Genomic DNA, 24,206 nt, shown 5'->3' on the forward strand with positions numbered 1-24,206 from the left:
GTGGTTCAACAAGGTAGCGCGGATGCTCAGTGCCTCATAATAGCAAGTACTCCATAAACATCCCCACCCGGCTCATTACTGGATGCCTCCGGAATCCCTCCTGGCTTCATGCTTCTGAGCCCACTCCCTCTGGCTTACCTGGTGTCGAGGCCGGGGCCACCACCTCTTTCTTCCCTTGCCGGGCTCAGTGCCTCCCTGCTGTCCCTCTTGACCCCAGCCTTATTCCCATGGCAGGCCCCTGCCTCCGTGCCCCTCGTGGCCCACCCTTTCCCACTTTGCATCCGGTGGCCCTGCTCGGGCCAGCGGGCCAGGCTGCAACCCTCCTCTGCTCTTTCGTACTCCAGCACCTCTGCACACACTTCCTCTCGGGCCCCAGGCCACGGCGTACCTCCCACGCGTCCCGTCAAAGCGGCATAAGAGAGTGAAGCATGTCCTGGCTGCTTGGTCCAATCCTGAGCTCAGCCTATTACTATCTAGTTTGAGGGAAGCCAGTCTCACCTGTAAAACAGGGAAATAGTCTTCCAGCTGTGAGGTGGTTCTCTGGACCAAGCTGAGAAGGTGTGTGAAAACGCACAGCTATGAAATCGTGTGGAAACATAGAAGCGATTCACTGTGGAGCGTTGTCTCTCTTTATAACTTTATTTCCATAGCGCTTACCACCTTTTGACAAACCATAATTTTCTCTTTTGTTTATTAACTGTCTCCCTCCTCTAGAATGTCAGCTTCGTAAGGGCTGGGATTTTTCTCTGTTTTATTCACTGCTGTATCCCTAGTGTCTATAGCAGTGCCTGGCCCATCGTAGTTGTCCACTAAATATTTATTGGGTGAGTGACTTCACTATTTATGTAGAGGGTATTTCTCTAAAGCTCCTAAATCTACCTCCTTCAAGAAGCCTCCCTTCAAATGCATGGAATTTTTTTTTTTAAGTTGATTTATTTATGACAGAGAGTGCACGGGGCAGAAAGAAAAGAAAGAGAGAATCCCAGTCAGGCTCCACACTGTCAGCACAGAGCCTGACACAGGGCTCGATCTCACGAACTATGAGACCATGACCTGAGCCAGAAGCAAGAGTCGGACACTTAACCAACTGAGCCACCCAGGTGCCCCAGATTTTTTTTAAAGTAAGTCCTACGCCAACGTGGGGCTCAAACTCAGGGCCCCGAGAGCAAGTCACATGCTCCGCCGACGGAGCCAGCCCAGTGCACCCATGTGCATATTACTTAATCACCGCAGCACCCTTATTTTATAGCTAAGGAAACTGAGGCGCTTGCCCGGGGTCACTCCCCTGAAAAGTGGCAGGGGCCAGATGCATTTGTTAGGGACACAGATGACCGAGACCTGGTCCCTCCTGTCTCTCACAGCACTTTGGGGAGGAAGGGTCATGGAGGCAGGCCCAGGATGCTTTGCTCCCCCCTCTGGGGTCATTAGTCATCAAGGCAAGTGGCACTTCCACTGTCCAAACCAACCCTCGGACTGAACCCCTATATTCTGACATGACTCATTCATGCTCCAGCTCCGGGCCTCTGGATTCCATCTGGAACTCATTATCCAGTCCAGAGTCCTGTGCTGCTCTTCAGCCGCTGTCCTTGGCTCTGCCTCTCCCTCTGTGTCCCTCCAGTGGGCAAGTCCCCTGCGGGCAGGCACGGTGGCTCAGTCCCGTGCCTCTTCTAGGCATTCTGCCCATGTTACGGATGAGGAACGGAGGCCCAGGGCCTTCAGGAGCAGGTCTGTCATCACACTGCAAGGGAGAGTCAGGACTGGAACCTGGTCACCAGCCAGCTACCTCCGGCCACAACCCCAGCAGGCTCCCTCCTCTGGACCTGGCTTCCTCTGCTTTCCCCAGCTTTTTCTGGGCCTGGGGATCTATGCCCTGGCAGGGGAAGAGCAGACTGATGGCATTTGGAGTCCAGAGTGAGGATGGAATATTCAGGATACAGGCCCACTTTGAAGTTCAGATTTAGGACTGAGGCCTTTGAGGGTGGTGGTGCAGGTGGGGGGGGGGGGGGGCTTTGGAAAGAGCCTAGAGTGAAATTTGTGGTTAAGTTCCCCCCCTCCCTTCTCCTGCCTCTTTTCTGCAGAGATGGGGAGGTCTGGGATAGGAAGGGTTAAGTGTGGTTTTGTTTCCCCAGCCAGGAAGGGAAGCCCGGGCCTGTCTGGGACCTGTCTGGGACCGGGTGGGGCAGTGCCGGGGGGGGGGGGGGGGGGGGGGGGATGCTGAGGCAGTGGGAACAGCATGAGCCCTGTCCCTCACGTTTCAGGGTAACCCACCCCGCCTCTGCTCTAGTTTGGGAAGCAGAAGCAGAACAAGACTTTTTGTTTCGTCTGAAAAGCGGAGAGTGGGCGCCACGCCCTGGGGGAGAGGGCTGCAGGGAGGGGAGGCCATACCATGGGTCCCTCACCTGGGTGCATGTGGATTCTCACCACAATGCCCAGCCACCCTCCTAGACCCAGGGCCCTGAGCATCCCCCCTCCACAGTTCCCCCTCCGTAAACACTCAGAGTCCTTGTCTTAACCCCAGTCCAACCCCCGAGGACTCAGGCCTGGCACAGGACCTGTTCAGCCAGGCTTCCCTTTCGCATTACAGAAACCCCGATGTCCTGGGGCTGCGGGAGTTAGCAACGTAATTTAGTCTTCTGGGTTCTCCACCAGAGACTCCACTGTGGGAGGCACAGGGGCGGGGCAGGGAGGCGCACGGGTTCTGGAGCCTCAGCACGGCCACCTAAGTCTTAGAGAGGATGAGGTGGCCGGTGGGGCCGGGGCCAGGATTAGGGGAGGGGAGCAGAAGACTGATCAGAGGGGTGGCTGGTGAGACCTGGGGTGGGGGGCCTGGGTGGTCCTGCTTTCTGAGGGGGCCTGGCCCCTCCCTGAGCCCATGGGGGAGCAGACCTGGTCAGAGAGGGATGTAGCGGTAAGTGTGGTGCACCAGGAAGGTGGTGGGGTCTTTGCTGTCCTGCCCCCCATTACCCGCTTTCTGGCTCAAACCAGGGTGGAGAGCCACCACTGGCCGTCCTGCTCCCTGCTCTGCTCCCCCTTTCAGGCCCCTCTGGGAACCACAAAAATCTGGGACCTGGTGTCCTGGCAACGTGACGAATGCACAGCTCTGGTATCTGTTTTAAATTATCCGTTAAAATAAGTACAGTCCTGGAAAAAAAAAATAAGTACAGTCTTGGAGTTGGCGGGGTGGGATAGAAGGAGTAGAAAGGGACTGAAGTGGTGGGGGGGGGCGGGGCGCTAGGCAGTCTCTTTTTCCAATTTCCAATTACTTGGGTCCGAAGGAAGGGGGCAGGGGATGGGGGTAGTGCCTGGGTCCTCCTCTGACTTTCTGAGGGGGCCTGTGGCTTGGTGCTTGGGTCTAAGACCCAATGCTTGATTTTGAAGGGAGAGGTTGGGGCACAAGATAGGAAAAGAGGGACCCCAAAGTTGAGAGTTAAAGGATCTCAGGATCCAGAACTTCCCTGCAGCCCAGCTCCCCGGGGAACCCAGGCATTCCTTCCCCACCCCACCCTGGCATACTGAAATGCAGCTTTGAATGGGCTGCCCACGTGTGGAGGGGGGGGGTTGGGGTGACTCACTATTACTATGGGGAGGAGAGGGGGAGCCACTTGTGGAAGAAGAGTGAGTCACCCTGATGGGCACCAGCCTCAGCACCGCCCCCCCCACCCCCCACTTTCCTGGATCTGCCTGCCTGGTTCCTTCCCCTGCTTTACACCCGCTTTCCCTCCCCCCCCCCGCCCCCCCACTGCTCTTTGCCCACCCACTCTCACCCTTTGGCTCTGCCTCCTACCCACGAAGGCCCGAGACGGTGGGGTGGGGGCAAGCTTGAAGCCGAGAGCCCTGAGCAGGCAGAATCAAGACGGGAGGAGCCCCAGGCCCACCGGGTGCGCGGGACAGGGCGGAGCCCCGCTCGGCCACCGCCCGGCGGCCCTCGCCCCTCCGCGCCGCCCCCTCACCTCCCGCTGCGGGTGTGCGGCGGCCCCTTTAAGAGCGGCGGCCCCTCCTCCCACTCCCTAGACCTATTAGAGCCTCGGCCCGGCGTCGGTGACTCAGAGTGTCCGCGGGAGCGCCGCAGCCACAGCCGCGCACCCGAATTCCGAGGTCCGACAGCACCCGGCCCAGACCCCACGCCTGCCAAGAGCGAGCCAGCCGGCCGGCGCGCTCCGACCCCAGCAGTCTCTGCCCTTCGGCCCGAGCCCCGCGCCCTTCCCGGGACCTCTGCCCCGCGGGCAGCGTTGCCACCCTGCCGGCCATGGAGACCCCGTCCCAGCGGCGCGCCACCCGCAGCGGGGCGCAGGCCAGCTCCACCCCGCTGTCGCCTACGCGCATCACCCGGCTGCAGGAGAAGGAGGACCTGCAGGAGCTCAATGACCGCCTGGCGGTCTACATCGACCGTGTGCGCTCGCTGGAGACGGAGAACGCGGGGCTGCGCCTCCGCATCACCGAGTCCGAGGAGGTGGTCAGCCGCGAGGTGTCGGGCATCAAGGCCGCCTACGAGGCCGAGCTCGGGGATGCCCGCAAGACCCTCGACTCGGTGGCCAAGGAGCGCGCCCGCCTGCAGCTGGAGCTGAGCAAAGTGCGCGAGGAGTTCAAGGAGCTCAAAGCGCGGTGAGTGCGCCCAGGTGGCGGCGCGCGGGCGGGAGCCGAGGGGGCGGGCGGCTGGTAACTAGGCTGTACCGCCCCCTCCGTCCCCGGAACTGCCCCAGCGGTGACTGGCAGTGCCGAGGGAAACCGTCGGGACCGGACAGAGAAGGGAGGGGTCTCGGGGAGAGGGTGGCGTGTGTAGGGAATGGCGGGGGCGTCAGGGCCGAGGAAAGGCAGGCGGGCGGCCGGCACACGTTCAGTCCGGTTGGGGGTTGCCGGCCGTTTGGAGCCAGGGGCCGGGGCTTGGGCAAAGGACAGCTGGCCCTGCTGGTCTAAGAAATCGGGCTCCTCAGGACACACTGGAGTGGGTGAAAGGGTCCTGTTAGAACTTTCTTGACGGGCTTGGCACTGTGCCAACTCTGCCCAGACCGGCTCTGGACACATGATGCCCACTAAGACCGAGCACCCGTGCTGGCAGATATCCAGTGGTGCTGGAGAGAGGTTACCAAGTCAGGGACACGGAGGTGACCCCCCCCCCCCCGCCCCCCGGGCACAGCTCTTTGCGGCATTGTTTCTAAGAGTCGGGAAGCTCTCCCCTCGCCGCCTCACGTCTGGGACCTTCTCTGGGCCCTGACAGGCCCACGGAACAGCTCCAGGAGCTCAGCTCCCCCGCAGCTCCCACAGCCCTTGGCCTGCTTGGCCCAGGAATGCAAGAGAGGGAGGGAGACGGAGGACAGGGGCCGCCGGCGCGGGCTCAGGAGGTCGTGCTATGCCCAGGTCTGCCGCACCCGCCTCGGCCCTCTGCCTGGGGTCCCGGAGGTTCGGGGCTCTGCCCCTCCCTGCCTCCCTGCTTGGGGTGAGCCACTTTCGTTTCTCGGCCAAGCCCAGCAGTCTTTGCTCTGGCCTATCCGCTGGGCCACTGACGTTCTCTTGATGTTTGCCTTATGAAACTGCTGGAGTACGGTGACATTTTTGAAATCCAGCCGTTGGAAGCTGCAGGCCACTCCAACCGCACCCATCACTGCCCCACCCTACCCCACCCTACTTGACTCCACCCTCCTGTCCAAAAAGGCCTTTGGAGCCTGGGAGTGTAGGCCCTCTTTCCCTAGCCCCTGAGAACTTGCTTTGCTCCTCTTTCCTCCCCTTTTCTCCGAGGACCCCCGAGCCAAAGGGCCCTAAAGGTGCTTGAGGTCCCTGGGCCAGGGGCCCCCCTGGCTTGACTTCCTCTCTTTACCTCCCTTTTGATCCTATTCTCTGAACAGCCGCTCTCTTCAGAGCCTCTCTGTGTCCCGTGCTCGTTCTGCTATGCCCCGGTGAAGGGTGACTGGAAACTGCAGAGACAGGTTGACTTCTGGGGGAGACTGTTGACAGAGGTCATTCCTGGTGATATGACCGACTTAGCTAGCCGGACAGACAGGCAAGCTGGGGGGTGGCCAGAGAACGAAACTAGTCCACTCAGCAAAGCCCCCCTCGTGGATTCTTGTGCAGGGCGTTCTCAGCAGGCCTTTCTGTGGGGAGGACATTGATCGGGAATCAGGATGAGCAGAGTCTGTGATCCCTTACTAACCCAGCCACGCCAGTCTGTCTCCTCTGCCTCCTGGTGCAGCTGTCCGGGCCTGGGACACCAGGCGGGTGTGCGCACACGTGGGGCAGGGGCGGGGGTGGTGTGTGTACTTGTTATATTTAGCCACCTGCCTCTCTTTCTCCCCCACTGATCCTGGCTGGGGAGGCTGGGCTTCCGGAAAAGGGGGGTGGGCTTGCACACCTGGATCTCAGGCTGATGGGAGGCAGGCTGGAGTCAGAGGGGGCTCAGGCTGGGCTGTCTGTCCCCTTCCGTGTCCCCAGCCGGAGGACCCAGGATTTGTGGCTTCTTTTTGTGTCTGCTGTGCTCAGGGTGAAGTGGAGGAGAGTAGAATGAGGAATTCGGGAGAGGAAGAAAGGCATTGTCCTAACTCCTCCCCGCTAAAGCCGAGAGAGAAGGTGTTGTCTGGATTAAAGTTTAATTAGAGCTCAGAGTTCAGGGCCAGGCTTCCGGTTGGGATGCAAAGCTGTCTGTAAGATCCTGTGGCAATCCCTGGCCCAGCCTGGTACCTTGACCACACCCAGGGGCTTGGGGTGCCCTCTCACTGGGCTGGGTTATAGGCTCCAAGCAAAAACAACACCCCCAAGTCCCCCCCCCCCACACACACACACACTCTGTCTATTCTGGAGAGTCTGAAACATTTGGACACCTAAGTGTGGCAAGAATGAGGAGCTGAGCACCAGGCAGGGCCCCACTGGGGTCCAGGCTTGGAGCTGGGCCCCATCCCAGGCATGACAGCTGGGTAGATGACTCAGATGCTGCCCCCTCCCTTCCACCCTGGTGGCTTTATGAGAGCCAGCAGGAGACAGGGTGGAGACGGGGCGGATGTCTTAAAGGGAGGGATGGGGGCCTGAATATCTGCATCCTCTGCCCCTGCTTCCCAGTGCGTCCTGGGAGCCTTTCCCGCCTCCCTCCTTGGGACCTCTGGTGGTGGTCTGGAGCAGGGACCCGCGTGGCCAGTACGTGGCAGGTGGCTCTAGAGCAGAGTCCAGTTACGGGGCCGCAGCGTAGGACCGAGGTCTGTGTCTTCCCATGTGGAACTGGTGGAGGAAGCCTGAGTCAGAAGTGGGGAGATCCCGGGCCGCAAGGCAGAAGCACTTCTTCCCCCCCGGGCGAGGCTGGGTGCTTGACGACTTCCTGTATTGTCTGCCCTGCGCGGCCCCAGTGGGGAAGGACAGGGAAGTGCGGGCCCAGGCTAATCCCAGCTCTCGCTGAGACAGGAACCGCAAAGGCCAGAGAGGTGCAAAGCCTTGTCCTGTGTCACACAGCAAGAGAGCGACAGGTCAGGACTTGAGCACGGGCCTTCTGACTTCCAGTTGTGTGCCTATATCGTTAAGCCTTACTTCTTTAGCTTAGAGGACAGGTTGGAGGGTCCTCAGGGTAGCATGGGGTAGCCGAGGCTCCCGCAGCCTGAAGATTCTGGTCTGAGACCAGCGGGACCAGTGATACCTGAACGGTCTGCTGTCCTGTTAGTACCCATCCTTTGTTGTACCCCGTCCCTGGAAAGACCCAAGACCCTGCCAAGACAGGGATCGTGAGACACAGCTCTGGGAGGCTGGGGATTCCTGTCTTGAGACTGTCTTGGGACCTGTCGTGGGAAGTGTCTACCTGGCTCCGACGAAGGCTGTGCCCTTTGGCAGAGACCTAGGGATGACAGGGATGCAGCCTTTGAGGGTACCCGGGCTCGTGTCCTCACCTGAGGGAGCCCCTGGTGTTGTCTGCCCCTGCCACGGCCCCCCCAGCCCTGAAGTCTGCATTCTGATCCAAAGGGAAAGAAGGTGCAGCTAAACTCGGGGACCGAGCACCGCTTAGGGAGCCCAAGAGAAAACAGAAGAGACGGTAATTCCTACTCAGCCCCTGACTGCTTTCCTGTGATCGAGGCCCCTGGCTGGCACTTCCCCTGGCCTCCGTTCTGAGATTTACTCTTGCACAGGATAGGCCCATGCCTCAGTCCTACCCCCCAGGGATTCAGTAGTTCAGTGTCAGGGCTGAAGCCAGGGACAGCTGGGGGAACAACTGGGAGGGGACGCCTTCACCCACCAGCTGTGCCTCCGCTCCCCTCCCCCAGCCTGCCTCCCCGCACCCCCCCACCAGGTCGGCTCAGAGGCCTGGCCCCAGCAACTTCACCCCATTCCCACCTCCTGGAGCCCCAGTGCCCCTGAAGGTGATGCAGGCCAACCTCTCACGTTCTTGGAAATGTCTGGAGAGAGGTCGCAGGTCTCCTGTCCCTTAACAAGATGTGAGGTGGTCCACTAGCCAAGCGACAGGTTGCATGAGGTAGTGGAAACAGCCCTGGCCCTCGGTGTCCTAGGCTGGGTCCTGCCACTGAATGGCTGTGTGACCCTGAACAAGCCACGTCCCCTCTCTGGATTTCCCTAGCTGTGAAATAAAGCGGTTAGAGCAGAAGGTCTACAGAGAGCCCTCACGGAGTAGAACCATGACCCACGGCGTGAGACGTCAGTCCTCCACAATACCCAGCTATAACGTGAGAAACAAGCATACTTAATGCGAATATAATTAGCAGCCAGTGCTATGCTCAGTAGCAATGTCTGCCACGAGCCGTGGAGTCAAACGTGCGGACACGCGTCTCTCTTTCTCAAAGAAAGTTTGTTAGGAGCAGGTAATTATGACAATACGCTCTTGGCCTCTGCTGTTTTTGTTGCTAGTAGGAAAGGACACTTTGTTGGGACGCCTCCCCTTTGAGGACAGTGGCGAGGGCTGTGTTGGGGAGAAGGCCTGTGCTGGGGGCACGGGGAGGCCCTGGGAAAGGCAGGGCTGTTACCTCAGAGTTGGCCAAGGCCTGACACGCGTGTTTGCAGCCGGAGGGAGGCGCACGCTGACCTTGGGTGGCCTACCCGTTTCCCTTCCCAACCTGGGGCCGGGCTGTGAGGGGGTCTTGCAAGAGGACAGAGTTTGGGAAGGAGGAGCCAGGCGGGGAAGGGGTGCTCCCTGTCCCCTGGCGGGAGAGGAAGCCGGGATTAATTCTGGCTGGGATCCCAGGCCCGAGAGAGGAGCTGAGTCACGGCAGAGGGCGGAGTGCAGAGTGGACGGGAGTCCCTGAGTTGTTCCGTCAGACAAGAGATGGCTCCGGGTGGCCCCTGCATGGGGGACAAAGGGAGGGGACAGAGCACATGTGTCCGTTTAGGGCTGGATCGGGGCGGGGGGGGAGCTAGAGACCCTCAAATCAAGGAGCCCGGTTTCTGGGCAGCTGAGGGGAGACGGATCGCCAAGGCCCCCTGGTGCCGGGGCTCTAAGGCTGCACCTTCCCAGGCTGGGGCTGGAATGCAGCGGGACTAGAACTCCTAGGCCCTCCCACTTCCTTTGCTGAGCTTGGGGTGCGGCTCCCACCCCCTCTTGCCATCATCAAGGCTGATAATCCAGATAGAGGGTTAATGCATCCCAAAGAAGGAACTCCTGAGTCAGCTCCTTGTGGGGATCCCCTAAATGTCCCTACTCTGGCCGGCGCCTCCCTCTCTCTCCCCTCAGGACAGTCTGCCTCTTCCTAGGCTGTGACCCAGGCCCCTCCTTCTTTTGGTCTGTCCCCAGGCCTCAGCGCTTCATTGTTGCACAGAAGTCAAGAGTGACTTCTTGAGAGTCAGGCCAAGAAGAAGGAAAGCGGAGTTGGCAGGGACCGTAAGAGAGCAGTTGGTCAGGAAGCCGGCTGCCTGTCGTCCAGGACCCGGGGCCCAGCTCCTAGCCGTAGGCTCCTCCTGCCTGCGAACAACGCCACGTTGATACACCCGGCAGCTGTGACTCAGGCCTGGCCCCCTGCCAGCCCCAGCGCCTCTGCCGGAGTTGAGTCTGAACATGTCCACAGGCCTCCCGTCCCCTTCTCGGCCCCGGCCCCGGCCCCCCCTCTCCTCCAGCCCTCCCTCTGCCTACAGTTGCCACCTGGCTTTGTCTAGGGGGAGGACAGCTGGGGCCGAGCGCCCCTGGACGGGGATCTGAGGGCCCCGGACCCCAGGCGTGTGCGGCAGGTGGAAGCAGGGCCAGGCCTGTGTGGGGAGGTCGGGGTGGGGTCCACCCCGAGGGGCCTACCTGCGCTTTCCAGCTGTAAGACCCTCAGAACGTCAGCGGGTGGGACTCGAAGAAAGCTGTTCCCCCTCAGTTCCTCTGTTGAAGGTCTCTTTTCCAGACGGGGCTGGTGCCTGGAGCGCCAGATGTCCCCGCCTTCCCACATCCTGCCCTTACCAGAAGGTGTTGGCAGACCCACAGACCAGCCAAGAGACCAAGCAGTGGTTCCCTTTCGGGGTGGGGGGTGTCCAACCCGCTTCACCCCCAGCTGTGGGAGTGTGTGCGTTTGGGCCGCATCACTCTTGGACTGGGAGCCGGACGTCGAGGCCTCTCCCAGGCTGTCTTCCTGGGTGCCTGGGTGCCACCCTCCCCGCTCCTCCCCTCCCCCCACCCTGCCGTGCACCCTGCCATTCTCAGTGCTCTGTCCCTGTCTGCCGTGAGTGTCCTCAGGTGACCCGGCGGGCAGGTTTTCAGTGCCTGAGTCTTTTCCTGTCTAGGCCTTGGTTTCCCCACCAGTAAAGGTGCAGAGGCTGGCCCGGGAGGAGGCCCCCTGGAAGCCAGGATTGTGTGGACTCCTAGCCCCCAGGCATTCCAGGCACAGACTGGAAAAGCCCCAGACATTAGTGGACAGATAATAAACTGGCAGATGAAAACAACAGCTGAGCACATGTCAGGGGTGGGGACAAGAGCTGCAGGGCTGAGGGCCCCGCGGCCCAGGGAGGTGGAGGCAGATAGATTGCAGGGGGAGGAGCTGCAGGAACAAAGGGAAGGGTGGCCAACAGGAGCCGCCCCTCACTGGCAGGAAGTAGGCTTGGGCCGAGTTCTGCCGTCCAGGGAAAAGAGGGGACAGTCCTGGCGCTGGTGCCTACCCGCCCGCCCATCCTGACACTGGGACGCCCCGCCCTGCACGGCCCTGTCCTGCCACAAGGGGCGCCTGCCCTGCACGGCCCTGTCCTGCCACAGGGGGCGCCCCGCCCCGCCACAGGGGGCGCCCTTCCCTGCGGGCCCTAGGAGACCTCGCTCTTCCGCCCACCCCCCCCCCACCCCCGCCCACCCTCACCCCTCTCTCCGGTCCTGGGGTCTCGCCATGGGGAACTCTGTGTGCCGGTGAGGCTGAGGGGCTGAGGCTGGAGGGGACTGGGGCGGGAGCCCCTGCAGGGCTGGGCCAGCTCCTGGAAGCCCCGTGGCCATCTTCCCCTCCCCCTCGTATGTTCAGCCCCAGGTCTCTGTCCCCGTATCTCTTCCTCAGCCTAGTGGGGGAGGAAACGAGGGCCTTGCAAGTTGTCCCCAGCAACGGGGCCCAAACAGGCCTGGGCGGCCTGGCTTCCATATCTGGCATCCGAGCAGGGCTGAGGGGGGGTGCCTCAGCGAGCGGGCCAGCTCCTGGCCCCGTGCCCAGCCGACCCCTTTGCTGCCCCCGAGGCCCGGCAGACCCCCCGGCCCCGCCCTGGGCCCGGGTTCTCCGCACCCTGCCCTCCCCGCCCCCTGCCCCCTCCCCCCTCCCGAGATGGGAGCTGCCCGCCGTGGGAAGAGGCAGAAACAGGATGCCCAGCCCTCCTCGCCCCACGAGGCCCCTGGGATGGAGGAGCCTGGACGTGAGGGCTGGGGCAGGACAGTGGCAGAGTCAGGGTCTCCCCTGTGAGCGCTAGAGGATTTCCTGACCCCTCCGGGGTATTTTCTGCCCCAGGATGAGTCACCTGCCGCCCAGCTCCGCGGCCCAACCCCACCCGTCGCCCCAGTGGCCCTGGCACCTGACGCGCTGACCGCCTGGCCAGGCTCTGCTTGTGGTCCCTGCTGGCGCAGGGAGGTGGGGGACGGGGGAGGCGCCGGGCCCTGCACCCTCTCTTGGGGTGTGCGTGTGGCTCCCCAGCCACAACTCCTGAGGGCTGAGTCATGAGCCTGTGGGTGATAGTGGCTTCTTCCCCACAGATGGGAGCTCCCCAGCCTGACTGAGAAAACCGCGGGGGGCCCCCCCTCCCCTCCCCGGGTGCTGGCGGTTTCCCCCTGTGGGCAAAGCCAGTCCAGCCTCCGGGATGGATAGGCAGCTAGACCCCTTGCTGCTCGGGAGGCCGCCCTGGTGGCGGGGCCGAGGGCTCTGCAGACCCCCTGGCTGCTGGGCTACCGACTTGCTGTGGGCCCCCGGACGTGCTCTGTGCCTCAGTGTCCCTGGTCACACGGTGATGGCCTGACCTGTAGGCAGCTGTGCAGACCGAGTGCTAACGTTGAGAGCAGTGCCTGCTCCGTGATCAGCCCCGCCGGGGCATTTGCTGCCGTCGTGTTGTTAGGATGACTGCCGTTGTACCCCACGGCCTGAGGCTGAGGGTGGTTGGCTGACTGAGCCTGGCAGAGGGCCGGCACCCGCTCCTCTGTTCTCGAGGTCCGGGAAGTCGTGTCCCCAGAGATGCTGCCTGAAGCCTCGGGAGCGGGGGGCTCCTTCCCGCCTCCCCCGGCCCAGGCCACCCCTCTTCCTCCTGTGGCCAAGGAGGGTGGTGCGGCAGAGGGGAGGAGCCCCCAACGGCAGCGTGGACTGTGACCCTGTCCCTGCTGCCACCGTGTGCGGCACTGCACACGGGCCTCGGTTTCCTCTTCTGTTCAAGGAGGGCTTGAGCTGGCCCCAGCCTGAGCTCCCTGTAGCTCTCCCAGGTGCTGAGAGCCGGCCATGGCGGTGGCCGTGGCCATCAGCCTGCAGGCAGAGGAGGCCTCTGTGGGGCAGGCCCTGCACCTGGAACTGGCCCAAGGAGCGGGAGCCTGCGGCCGCCGCGGAGCTTCACTTACCAGCGGTTTCTTCTTTTTCATCCCCCCCACGACCCCCCCCTGCAGCTGGCTCAGCTTCGGAAAAGTTCTGAAGTCATGGAAAGTTGGGGCTGTGCTCCCAGCCAGGGGCTGGGCCGGATGGCAGCCAAAACCTGAGCTGGGTTTTGACTTTATTTTTAGCTTTTCTGGCTGAGACGGAGGAGGGGAGACATCCTCCAGTTCTGGAAGGGCCTCTTTTCACGGGAGACAGACACTGTTGCTTGTTCCGAGGTGTGGCCAGAGGCCGGGAGCAGCAAGATTGTGGGGGAGGTCAGGGCCCCCTCCAGGTCTTCCCATCTTCCCCCCACCTCCGAGGGTGTCTCTGTGTCCCCCTCCTGGTGGAGCCTGTTTGAAAAGTCCTGAGCTGGTGGCAGGAGAGTGCTGCCTGTCTGGGCCCCTCCCTGCAGAGCCTCCTCAAGGCTGACCTCTGCCACTGCACCTTGTCACCATCACCCGTGTCACCGTCACCGCTGGGCCCCTTGGAGCTTAGGGCTTTTGCAGAGGCGAAAAATGCTGGCAGGGTCACTTTGCTTCTTCCCAGGACAGAAATGTCCCCTCCTGCCCACATTTGGTTCCTTTTTTCCCTTCTGCCACGTGGGCCCACGCTTACAACACAGGAGTTACGGATGGCAGCCGGGGCCAGGTCCCCTGGGTCTTTCCCTGCACTCCCTGGGTCTCCTGCTTTCTCTCACCAGATGCTGGTGAGGCGATAATAACATCTGGAAAGTTCTTGGGTTCCCCAGAAGTTTGGACCCCTCTCCTTCTCCAGTTCCGTATCTTTGGGGCCCAGAAAACGGAAGGAAATGGCAGAGGCATCCCCCGTTTATGTGTTTATTTGGCTGAAGCTTCACCCACTTTCAGGGCTGGAGCCCAGATGGGCCTGGAGGCTCAGGGGCCACATCTGGAGCCAGATGCTGAGGCTTGTGGCCGAAGGGTAGGGTTTAGTGTTCTCTCAAGCTCTGTAAGGCCTGGGGGGAAGGCAGCTGGACCCCCGTGCTTGGCCCCGGCCAGGGGACTCAGCCTGGGTCTGGAAAGGGAAGGGCCAGTACTGAGCCTAGTTGTCCTTATCCCTGACTTTTAACCGGACTTTCCCTCTGCACAGTCTCCGTGTGTAAAAGGGGCCAGGAGAGGTGACCGGTACCTTGGGGGCCCAAACTGAGAAGCTATAGGGATGCATGGACCCCAACACTGGAAGCCTGGTTGTCTGGGTCCCTGCAGGGAGGGAGGCCTGGCCCAATGGGAGGGAGGTGGAGTCAGGGAGGAGGAGGTTAAGGCCCTGTGTGGGAAGGGGCAGGAGACAAAGGTGGCCCTGTCTCTTCGGGAAGGAATGGGAGGAGAGGGAGGGAAAGCATTGATCTCACGGGATTGCGCTTTCCCCTTGGCCCCGGGCACGTTCCTGAGCACTGAGTCATGGGAAGGGTGGAGAAACAGGAAGGGGGTTTTGGGGACCTTGGGGGAAGTGGGAGTCCAGTCCCAGAGGCGGGCAGATGCTAACAAACCACAAGCAAGGATGCCCTCTCCTGGCAGTTTGAGGGACAGCCAAGCCAGGCCCCGGCTGGGCTGGCCGCCTAGGAGGTGGCTTCTGTCTCTCCGTGGGGGACCTGGCTCTCTCTAGGGATTCTAAAGCTACTCTTCCTTTGCTTCTTTAGCAATACCAAGAAGGAGGGCGACTTGATGGCCGCCCAGGCCCGCCTCAAGGACCTGGAGGCCCTGCTCAACTCCAAGGAGGCCGCCCTGAGCACCGCGCTCAGCGAGAAGCGCACCCTGGAGGGCGAGCTCCATGACCTGCGGGGCCAGGTGGCCAAGGTGAGGCCGCCCGCCAGGGCCCGCCATGACCTCTCCTCCCCCCAGAGAAGTGCAGGCTCGCCCTACCCACCCTTTCACCCCAGTTGCTCTCCGAGGCACCTGTCTGTCCCGTTACACGGACAGGGCATCACAGCCATCTGCCCGCCCTGGTGCCATTTCACCCGCCCCCACCTCGCTGCGTCCTGCCCGTGCATCTGGCACAGCGGGTTTACGGTCGTCCACAGCTGGGGCGCCTGGCTGGGAGAACGTGCGACTCTTGATCTCGGAGTCACGAGTCAGAGCCTCGTGTTGGGCATCTAGCTTATGTTAATAAATAAAGTAGTACGCAGACGTTTGCACGTAAGTCTGCAACAAACCGTGCCTGGCCCTGGATCCCTCCTGGTGTGGCTGTCCTGTAAGAGAGCGGAGGTCTCTGGAAGACCGAGCCAGCCTGAACTCGGCAGTGGATGGTCTATCACAGATGGGACGGGTGTTCTTGATGCTTGGCGTGTATATGGCTGTCTTTCCTTCCAAGGCACGTTGCTGTCTGTCCTGGGCTCTCGTCTCTCACATCGCAAGCTCAGAACAGAATCAAAGAAGCCGACTGGCTCCCGGTTCTGCCGCCTCACTGCTCAGAGCAGGGCCAGGACCAGGGTCAGGGGCCAGGCTCTCTGGGCTCGGCCCTCTCCCAGGCCCCGCCGCCAGAGTGTGCCCAGCACACGGGAGACGCCAGTGGGTTGAGCACTGAGGCTGGGCTGGAGCCTTCTCCTCCAGGCCTCCTGCTGGCCCCTGCGCTGGCCAGTGGGCCTCTCGGAGACCAGAATCTGGGAGGGGTTCTCTGCCACTCAAACTTCAGAGATCTTTCTGTGGCAGAGAAGGGGGCATCTCTTCACGGTCCAGCCCCTGCCTTCCCGCGCAGCCGCTGTCCGTGTCGCCACCCCTGAGCCCTGCCGGCTCTGGCAGAACCGAGGACCCTGAAGCTCGCTGTGCCTCTGCGCCTCCAGGCCTTTACACGGGCCTTTGCTCCTGTGCTCAGGCAGTGTCCCCCTCTGCCCTGGGCACGTCCCAAGAGCCTGTCCTGCAGGCCTCAGCCCCCCGGAGGCCTTCCCAGACCCCCTCTACCACCCCAGGCGCACTGTGGTTCCAGCGTACTCTGGACGTGCGTCCTGTGGAGCACTTGCTGTGTGTGGTGCCTCCTCTCGTTTCTTAGCGGGGGGTTCCGGCGGGTAAGGGGACCCCGTTCTGTCCGTGACGGCGGAGGCTGTCCGTCTGCCCGGGCCTGTCCCTCACCTCTGCCTCCCCCCTCCCAGCTCGAGGCCGCCCTGGGTGAGGCCAAGAAACAGCTCCAGGACGAGATGCTGCGGCGGGTGGACGCGGAGAACAGGCTGCAGACCCTGAAGGAGGAGCTGGACTTCCAGAAGAACATCTACAGCGAGGTGGGGACTGTGCCCCGCCCGCCGGAGGGGCAGGGGGGCAGGGCTGGGGGCAGCTGTGGGCAGAGCTCGCCCGCCGGCCTCGTGCTGCCGGACGGGGAGTGCGGGGTGTCTGGCGCCCGGCCCCCAGGTTACGGCGGGGTGACGGTGGCCCCATCGGGGGTAGGACGGGACGGGGGGGTGGGGGGCCGGCCATCCGGGCCGCCTCATCCTCCGAGGACGAGCTCTGATCTTGGTTCCTTGTCCCCCCGCCCCCAGGAGCTGCGAGAGACCAAGCGCCGCCACGAGACCCGGCTGGTGGAGATCGACAACGGCAAGCAGCGCGAGTTCGAGAGCCGGCTGGCGGACGCCCTGCAGGAGCTGCGGGCCCAGCACGAGGACCAGGTGGAGCAGTACAAGAAGGAGCTGGAGAAGACCTATTCTGCCAAGGTGCCTGCCCGCCCCCCGGGCCCCCGCCCTGCGCCCCCTGGGTCCCCCTCGGGTCCCCGCGGCCCTAACCCTGCGTCCTCCCCCGAAGCTGGATAACGCCAGGCAGTCGGCCGAGAGGAACAGCAACCTGGTGGGGGCCGCGCACGAGGAGCTGCAGCAGTCTCGTATCCGCATCGACAGCCTGTCGGCCCAGCTCAGCCAGCTGCAGAAGCAGGTGCCGCCCGCCTCGCCTCTCCACCCCCTCACCTCTACCCGCCTCACTTCTATGCCGCCTCGCCTCTATCCTGCCTCTACCCCGCCTCACCTCTATCCCTCCTTGCCTCTACCTCGCCTCGCTTCTCCTTGCCTCACCTCTATACCACCTCGCCTCTCTCCTTGCCTCGCCTCTCTCCTGCCTCTACCCTACCTCGCCTCTACTCCACTTCACCTCTATCCTGCCGCCGGGAGCCAGTGGCAGTGGTCGGGCGGGATGTAGGGCCCGGAGGAGGGGAGGGTAGAGGCGAGGGACAGAATGTGCCCCCAGGACCACAGACTGAGATGACCTGGCTGCTCCTCCAGGCCTCTTACGTCCCCGTGTGACCCTCACTCCCGAGAGCCTTGGTTTTCCGTTTGAAAACGGGGGCTGTATTTGCCCTGCACGAGGCTCAGTGTGCGGTCAAGCATCCGCCACCTCCCGGCTGGCCGTGCGTGTGACCACGGGAGACAGGTTCCGGGCTCGGCACAGGGGCTTCACTTAGATGCGGGGAAGGGCTTCCCGGCCACCAGCCGCGCCACGTGACAGCCCCCTGCGGGCTCCGGTGCCTCGAGAACCTGGGGAGGGGGGCCCGGGGGCCGCGGGCGCTCACCAGACCCCGGCTCCCTCGCCCAGCTGGCCGCCAGGGAGGCGAAGCTGCGGGACCTGGAAGACTCGCTGGCCCGGGAGCGCGACACCAGCCGGCGGCTGCTGGCGGAGAAGGAGCGGGAGATGGCGGAGATGCGGGCGAGGATGCAGCAGCAGCTGGACGAGTACCAGGAGCTGCTGGACATCAAGCTGGCCCTGGACATGGAGATCCACGCCTACCGCAAGCTCCTGGAGGGCGAGGAGGAGAGGTGGGGCCGGGAGGGGCCGGGGCGGGGGGGTGAGGGTGGCGGAGGAGCGCCCCACCCCCCCCACCAGCCGCCCACCTTGACGGGGCCCCTCTGTCCCCCTCGCCAGGCTGCGCCTGTCCCCCAGCCCCACCTCGCAGCGCAGCCGCGGCCGTGCCTCCTCGCACTCCTCCCAGACGCAGGGCTCGGGCAGCGTCACCAAGAAGCGCAAGCTGGAGGCCGCCGAGAGCAGGAGCAGCTTCTCACAGCACGCTCGCACCAGCGGGCGCGTGGCCGTGGAAGAGGTGGACGAGGAGGGCAAGTTCGTGCGGCTGCGCAACAAGTCCAGTGAGGTAGGTGCCCTCCACCCCCCCCCCGCCTCCCCGTCACCCCCCCCCCCCCAGCCCCAGGCCCAAGGGCTCCAGCTCGGGAAGGGAGCAGACCCCAAGAAAGAGAGCGGCGCCCCTCCCAGAGGCACTCGGGGGCGGGTGTGTCCCTCCACGGTGGGGAGCGGCTCTGAACTCGCCCCTGGCGGCCAGGCCCCCGTGAGCTATCTGACCCCTCTGAGCGCCCGAGATGAATAAGAGCCCCTCGGTCTTTGAGTTGCTGGAAGCCGAGTGTCCAGTGTGCGCGGTCCCTCCTGGGCGTCCACAGACCTTGGCTGTTTTCCGCGACGGGGCCCTGCCTGGGCCCTTGAGCAAGACGGACCAGGAGTCTGAATGAGCCTCCCCCCACGTCCCCCTTCCCTTCCTTCCTGGCAGGACCAATCCATGGGCAATTGGCAGATCAAGCGCCAGAATGGAGATGACCCCTTACTGACCTACCGCTTCCCACCAAAGTTCACCCTGAAGGCCGGGCAGGTGGTGACGGTGAGTGGCAGGTGTTTGGGACCCTGGGGCAGGTTGGGTGGGGGAGGGGTCGGCCTGAGGATGGGCACGCCGGACTGAGCACCTTCTCTAACCCTGCCCCACTCCAGATCTGGGCTGCAGGAGCCGGGGCCACCCACAGCCCCCCTACCGACCTGGTGTGGAAGGCACAGAACACCTGGGGCTGCGGGAACAGCCTGCGCACGGCTCTCATCAACTCCACTGGGGAGGTGAGTGTGCCGCGGGCCGGCACAGGGCTGGACAGGGCCCCCCCTTGGTGGGCAGTACTGGAGCCGGGGGCACCCAACCCCAGGGAGCCAGTTCAAGGCCACTTCGCCCTAAGTCTCCCTCCGCTGCAACCCCAGGCGCCAAACTCTCCACCCAGTGCTCACACCTGAAGATGCCTCCCCCAGCAGCACGAGGGAAGGAAGGTGGGCAGCGAGGGCCATTACAGGCAGAAGCACACTCCTACCCAGAGAGCCTGGCAGTGCCCTCTGGGGAGAATAGCTCCTTGGCTTGCACCCCACAGAGGTCGGCAGCAGGCCGGACAAAGGGCACACCGTGGGAAAGGCTCTTTGGTGGCCACTGTGAGAGGATACACCACCCCGCTCCTGCCCCGACCCGCTAACCCTGGGGCCTGGCCCCGTGTCCCCGCAGGAGGTGGCCATGCGCAAGCTGGTGCGCTCAGTGACCGTGGTCGAGGACGACGAGGACGAGGACGGAGACGATCTGCTCCATCACCACCATGTGAGTGGCAGCCGCCGCTGAGGCCGAGCCCCCGCCGGGGCTCCCAGCCAGGCCTCCCCTTGCCAAAGATCTTTTCATTAAAGAACGTTCTGGAACTTCACGCGCTGCCCTGGCTTTTCTTCTCTCCTCCCTGTTCCTTGAGCAGGGAGCCCAGGTGTTTGGGAGGAGGGACTTCCTGACGCCACGGCGTCTTCCCACGGGAGCAGTGGACGGGGCTGTGGATTTGTCTCCCGGGACGGGGATGGGAGGACGGAAGTGGGGCACCCAGCCTGCCTCTCGCCCCAGCCCCTGCTGCATGCACCTCCTCCCCCCACCCCCCCATCCCTGTCCCTCATACCATGGATTTTCCTGCAGGACTGTCCCCCCCCCCACCCCATTTTGCATGCCTGCCACCCAACAAGCTTGTTCACTGGCCCTCCCCTGTAAACCCAGAGAGGCCGGGGCAGAGCCCAGCCAGAACCCCAGTTCCCTGTCCCCACGTCTTCCTGACCCCGTCTCTGCCTTTCCACGCCTTGCCCTCCTCCCAGCCGGGCCCTGCTCCAGGGGTGGGGGGGGCCCTGAGCACAGAACCCGCCTTCCTGCCTGGTGGCGGTGCCGCAGGAGCGCAGAGCCGGGTGCTGGGCCTTAGCGCTGTCCCAGACCCGCCGTCCCGCCTGAGCCTTGTCTTCCTCCTCAGGGCTCCCACTGCAGCAGCTCGGGGGACCCCGCCGAGTACAACCTGCGCTCACGCACCGTGCTGTGCGGGACGTGCGGGCAGCCTGCGGACAAGGCTTCCGCCAGCGGTTCGGGAGCCCAGGTGGGCGGAACCATCTCCTCTGGCTCTTCCGCCTCCAGTGTCACGGTCACCCGAAGCTACCGCAGTGTGGGGGGCAGTGGGGGGAGCGGCTTCGGGGACAGCCTGGTCACGCGCTCCTACCTCCTGGGCAACTCCAGCCCTCGAACCCAGGTGAGTTTGTCCCTTCGCCTCCACCCCTGCAAGCAGAGGACCCTGGTCCTTGAGGGTTAAGACAAGGGGGCCCTGTCGGGGGGGAGGCCTTCTCTTCCGCAGCCCGGGGGAGCGGGAACCTCCTCCCCTCAGCCCCAGATCCTAGACAGTGGGCTCCTGCATCCTGCCCCTCCCGTCTGAGCCCCAGACTGGAGGGCGGGGGCGGGGCCGGGGGCACCGGGAGGGCTTCCGGGGGAGTCCCCCCCCACACCGTGGCTCACACCTGTCCCCTCTCTCTTCTCTCTCAGAGCCCCCAGAACTGCAGCATCATGTAATCTGGGACCTGCCAGGCCCGGGTGAGGGTGGAGACCTCCTGAGTCTTCCTCACCTCATGGCCACCCCCCCGCCCTGCACCTCAGGGGAGGGGGCTTGAAGCCAAAGAAAATACCCCTTTGGTTTTGTCTTCTATGTTTCGTTTTTTTCTAAGAGAACTTATTTTCTACAGTGGTTTTATACTGAAGGAGAGACACAAGCAAAAAAAAAAAAAAAAAAAAAAAAAGCTCTATCTCCACCCCCGTCCTTTCCCTGCTTCCGGGAAACTCACATCTGCCTTAAAACCAAAGAGGGCTTCCTCCAGAAGCCGAGGGAAAGGGATGCTTTTTACAGAGCCTAGTTTCTGCTTCTGCGCCCTGCTGCTGCCCCCACCCCGGGGACCCCACGAACATGGTGCCTGCGAGGCGGGTGTGGAGCCTTCTGGGCCGGCCTCCAAGGGAGAGGGGGCCGAGCCGGGCCCTAGGCCAGCCCCCGTCAGTCCACTACCCCTGGCTGAGGCTCCTTGCCCGCCCCGTCCCAGTCCCACCCCTGCCCCAGCCCCGGGGGCGACTCATTCTGCCAGGTACCAGCCGCACTTGCTTTTTCTGTATTTTATTTAGACAAGAGATGGGAATGAGGTGGGAAAGAGGGGAAGGAAGGTTCTTTGAGCCTGCCTCACCTGGAAGCCAGAAGGGAGGGCTCTGCCCTGTTACTGGAGGTCAAGGTCAAGTGGGTGCAGGGGAGCAGGGAGAGGGGAGGGTTCGAGGAAGGGTGGGAGCCTGCGGTGGCCCCACCCCGGAGGAGGAAGGTGACAAGCGGTGGAGGGTGTGCGTCTGTGGGTTTGCAAACACTAAAGAGCCCCTTGCCCCCCCTTTCCCATCTGCACCCTTCTCTCTCCCCAAATCAATACACTAGTTGTTTCTATCCCTGGCTGCTGTGGTATCTGTCTCTGTTGATGGGCGTCACCGAGAGTTTGGAGGGGCAGACACACACGCACACACACATGTCGCGTGGTCACCCACATCCTCGTGCTCGGGACCGTCCAGCCTCACCCCTGCTCTGGGGGACGCGAGCTGAAGCCCTCAGAGCTTCAGATCCACACCTGGGTCCTCCAGTGCCTGGTGGGGAGAGGCTTTGACATCAGCAGGGCCCTGTCCCCAAGGACAGAGGGGTAGAGCCTGATGGAGGGCCCCGCCTTCCTAACCTCCTTCATCCGGTCAGCACCCACCTGAGAGCCTTCTGTCTGCCAGGCCCCGAGCTGCCTCGGGACCTGGGGCAAGGACAAACGGGGGAGGGTGTAGGAGAGAGTGAGGGCAGCAGGACAGCATTGGGTCTGACTTTGCAAGCCAGCAGCTGAGGTCCCTTTGTGCTCAGCTTGGGGGCAGGGAGACAAACAGGACCGCACACTCTGCGTCCTCGGAGAAACTCCACCCCAGCCGACGTCCCAGCGCGTGCGTGCGGCTGCAGACGAGGGGACTGTTCGGGGGAGCAGGAGCCTCGGAGGGGGAGATGACTTTATAAGCCAGGAGCCAGGGGTCTGGGGCGAGGGGAGGGCCCCACACAGGGAACAGGAGCCACGGAGAGCAACCGCTCCCCTGGCCCTTTCTAGATCCCGAAGCATCTCTGCCCTATTTCATTTGACCCCCGTAGTCTTGAGAGGGATCATCCCCTCTGCCCCTGGAAACGGGGGCTCTAAGTGAACTGCCACACCGCCAGTAGGCGCCCCTGCTCCTGTGACATCACTCTCCCCTCTGAAGGGAAAGCAGAGATGTTAAAGTATATGCTCCCTGGGGCGAAGGAGCTGGGCCGCAGTGACAAGTCAGTGAGAAAAAGAGCAAGGTCTGGGATGATGGGGGACATTCTCGAAAAAGTGTTAAGGGGGCTTCGGCCAGGTGCCCCTGGAAGAGGGATGCTGAGAGGGAGGGGTGTGAGCTTGAGGAAAGGGTCCCTGCCGGAGGTGGGTAGCTTCCGAGAAGGAAACCCCCCGGCAACCCCCCCCCCCCCCCCTCCCGCTTCCGGCGATGGCGCCCGAGGGCCGACGGGTTTGGGCCCCTGGGCGGCGGCCGAGGGGTCCGTCCTGGGCACTCCCCGGGCCGGGCACCCGAGGGCGCCAGAGCGCCGCCCAGGCGGTGGCTGCGGGCGCGGCCCCGGGGACCCAGGCGCCGGCGCGGGGGACTCGCGCCCAGGTGCCTCGGCTCCCACGCCTGTCACCGCGCCGCGACGCAGCCCCGCGCGCGTGGCAGGCCAAAGAGATTAATTTTTAAAACGTGGTTTTTTTTGGCATCACGTAGTGATAGTCTGCAGTAAAACTGAAAACGCAGGTAAGTCGAAAGAAGGGGAGAAAGTCATCTCTTTGCAGTCACCCCGAGACAGCCACTGATGGGTTTCTTCGCAGACGTCGTCCCCGAACACATGCTTTACACAGTTAAGATCTCACTGCGGCTTAAATTTTGATTCTGCTTTTCAGTTCACATGCGTGAGCCCTTTCCCAGGTTCTTTCTAAGTTTATAAACATGATTTTTAAATAACATGGATTCTTTCTCCACTGGCTCATGTAAGTGATACTTGGTCGTCCCAGAGTGGGGAGAAAAGGGGAGAGAGGCCCACCCTCCTTATCGGCACTTTCACTACTGCCCCACGGCCACCGTCAACAGTTGCGGGGGGAGGCCTCCCACCGTTCTGTGCAGTTTGGATTTTCAAATACGTCCATACGTCTGCCATGTTCTGCGGCTCGTTGCAAATGACGTTTCCTGGGACAGACATCTGCCCAGGCATCTCTGGGCATTTCCACGAAGTCAACTCCAGGAACAGGACTGGCTGCGTCAGGGCTGTGTACGTCGCAAAAGCTGTTGATGATGTTGCCAACCACCTTCCAGAGAGACTAGACTTCCTGTCCTGACCTGCTGCTGAGCTCACTTCTCTGCGAGTGGCTCCTGACCACCAAGCTTTTGCTGGTTTTAATCCTTGCCAACTTGATAGGAAAGTGATCACACGTCATTGTTTCCCAACTGCATTTCTTTGAAAAGAAATTGAAATCAGGGGCGCCCAGTCGGTTGAGCGTCCGACTTCAGCTCAGGTCACGATCTCACGGTTTGTGGGTTCGAGCCCTGCGTCGGGCTCTGTGCGGACAGCTCGGAGCCTGGAGCCTACCTCGGATTCTGCGTCTCCCTCTCTCTCTGCTCCTGTCCCGCTCGTATTCTGTCTCTCTCTCAAAAATGAATAAACCGTAAAAAATATGCTTTTTAAAAAAGAAGTTGAAATTGTTTTTTCATTTGTGTACAATGGTTATTTGCATTTCTTCTGATGCGAATAAGGTTTCTATCCTTTGCTCATTTTTTTATTGGGAAGATTATCTTTTTCATATTGATTCTTAAGATTAGGGGAGAAAGCCCTCTTGACTTTGTCTATAGGTATTAAGCCATATTTTTTGCAAATATTTTATAAAGGATGTTTATCATATAGAAATATTTAAAAATGGCTCAGTGTATATGTAACACCTCATTTCACAATCGTCTCTGGGTATTTGAATTTGTTCTCACTTCTGTGATTATAAATAATGGGGCAGAGACTACCTTTTAAGTATTCCAGGTAATTTCTTACAGTGGAGTTTGGGTGGTTCCCCTTCTGACTAGGCCGACTTTAAAGCCATGACCACACATCCCTAGCGTTGCCCCCTG

The 24,206-nt window shown here is 62.2% G+C and overlaps 1 protein-coding gene and 1 long non-coding RNA gene across 2 annotated transcripts; one reads left to right on the plus strand and one right to left on the minus strand.

Annotated features, from left to right (window-relative positions):
* Positions 1-4,018: 4,018 nt before the first annotated feature.
* Positions 4,019-21,453, plus strand: LMNA (lamin A/C). Its single transcript, XM_027048289.2, has 12 exons — positions 4,019-4,602; positions 14,617-14,773; positions 16,063-16,188; positions 16,444-16,614; positions 16,703-16,828; positions 17,483-17,703; positions 17,810-18,032; positions 18,441-18,548; positions 18,656-18,775; positions 19,203-19,292; positions 19,969-20,238; positions 20,526-21,453. The coding sequence occupies exons 1-12, from the start codon at positions 4,247-4,249 to the stop codon at positions 20,550-20,552; spliced, it is 1,995 nt and encodes a 664-aa protein (XP_026904090.1). The 5' UTR covers positions 4,019-4,246; the 3' UTR covers positions 20,553-21,453.
* Positions 8,520-12,922, minus strand: LOC106981534 (uncharacterized). Its single transcript, XR_001431227.3, has 4 exons — positions 11,926-12,922; positions 11,235-11,424; positions 10,199-10,925; positions 8,520-9,258 (listed from the first exon to the last, which is right to left on the minus strand). It is a non-coding gene; the product is annotated as an uncharacterized LOC106981534 (long non-coding RNA).
* Positions 21,454-24,206: the final 2,753 nt, after the last annotated feature.

This window comes from Acinonyx jubatus, chromosome E4 (assembly GCF_027475565.1).
Source record: "Acinonyx jubatus isolate Ajub_Pintada_27869175 chromosome E4, VMU_Ajub_asm_v1.0, whole genome shotgun sequence".
NCBI lineage: Eukaryota > Metazoa > Chordata > Mammalia > Carnivora > Felidae > Acinonyx > Acinonyx jubatus.

Excerpts from the sequence above, each read along its gene's own strand:
- LMNA (XM_027048289.2), top strand. The coding sequence starts at position 4,247 with ATGGAGACCCCGTCCCAGCGGCGCGCCACCCGCAGCGGGGCGCAGGCC. Across the intron at positions 16,189-16,443 it reads AGAAGAACATCTACAGCGAG|GAGCTGCGAGAGACCAAGCG; the intron begins GTGGGGACTGTG and ends CCCCGCCCCCAG. Across the intron at positions 20,239-20,525 it reads ACTCCAGCCCTCGAACCCAG|AGCCCCCAGAACTGCAGCAT; the intron begins GTGAGTTTGTCC and ends CTTCTCTCTCAG.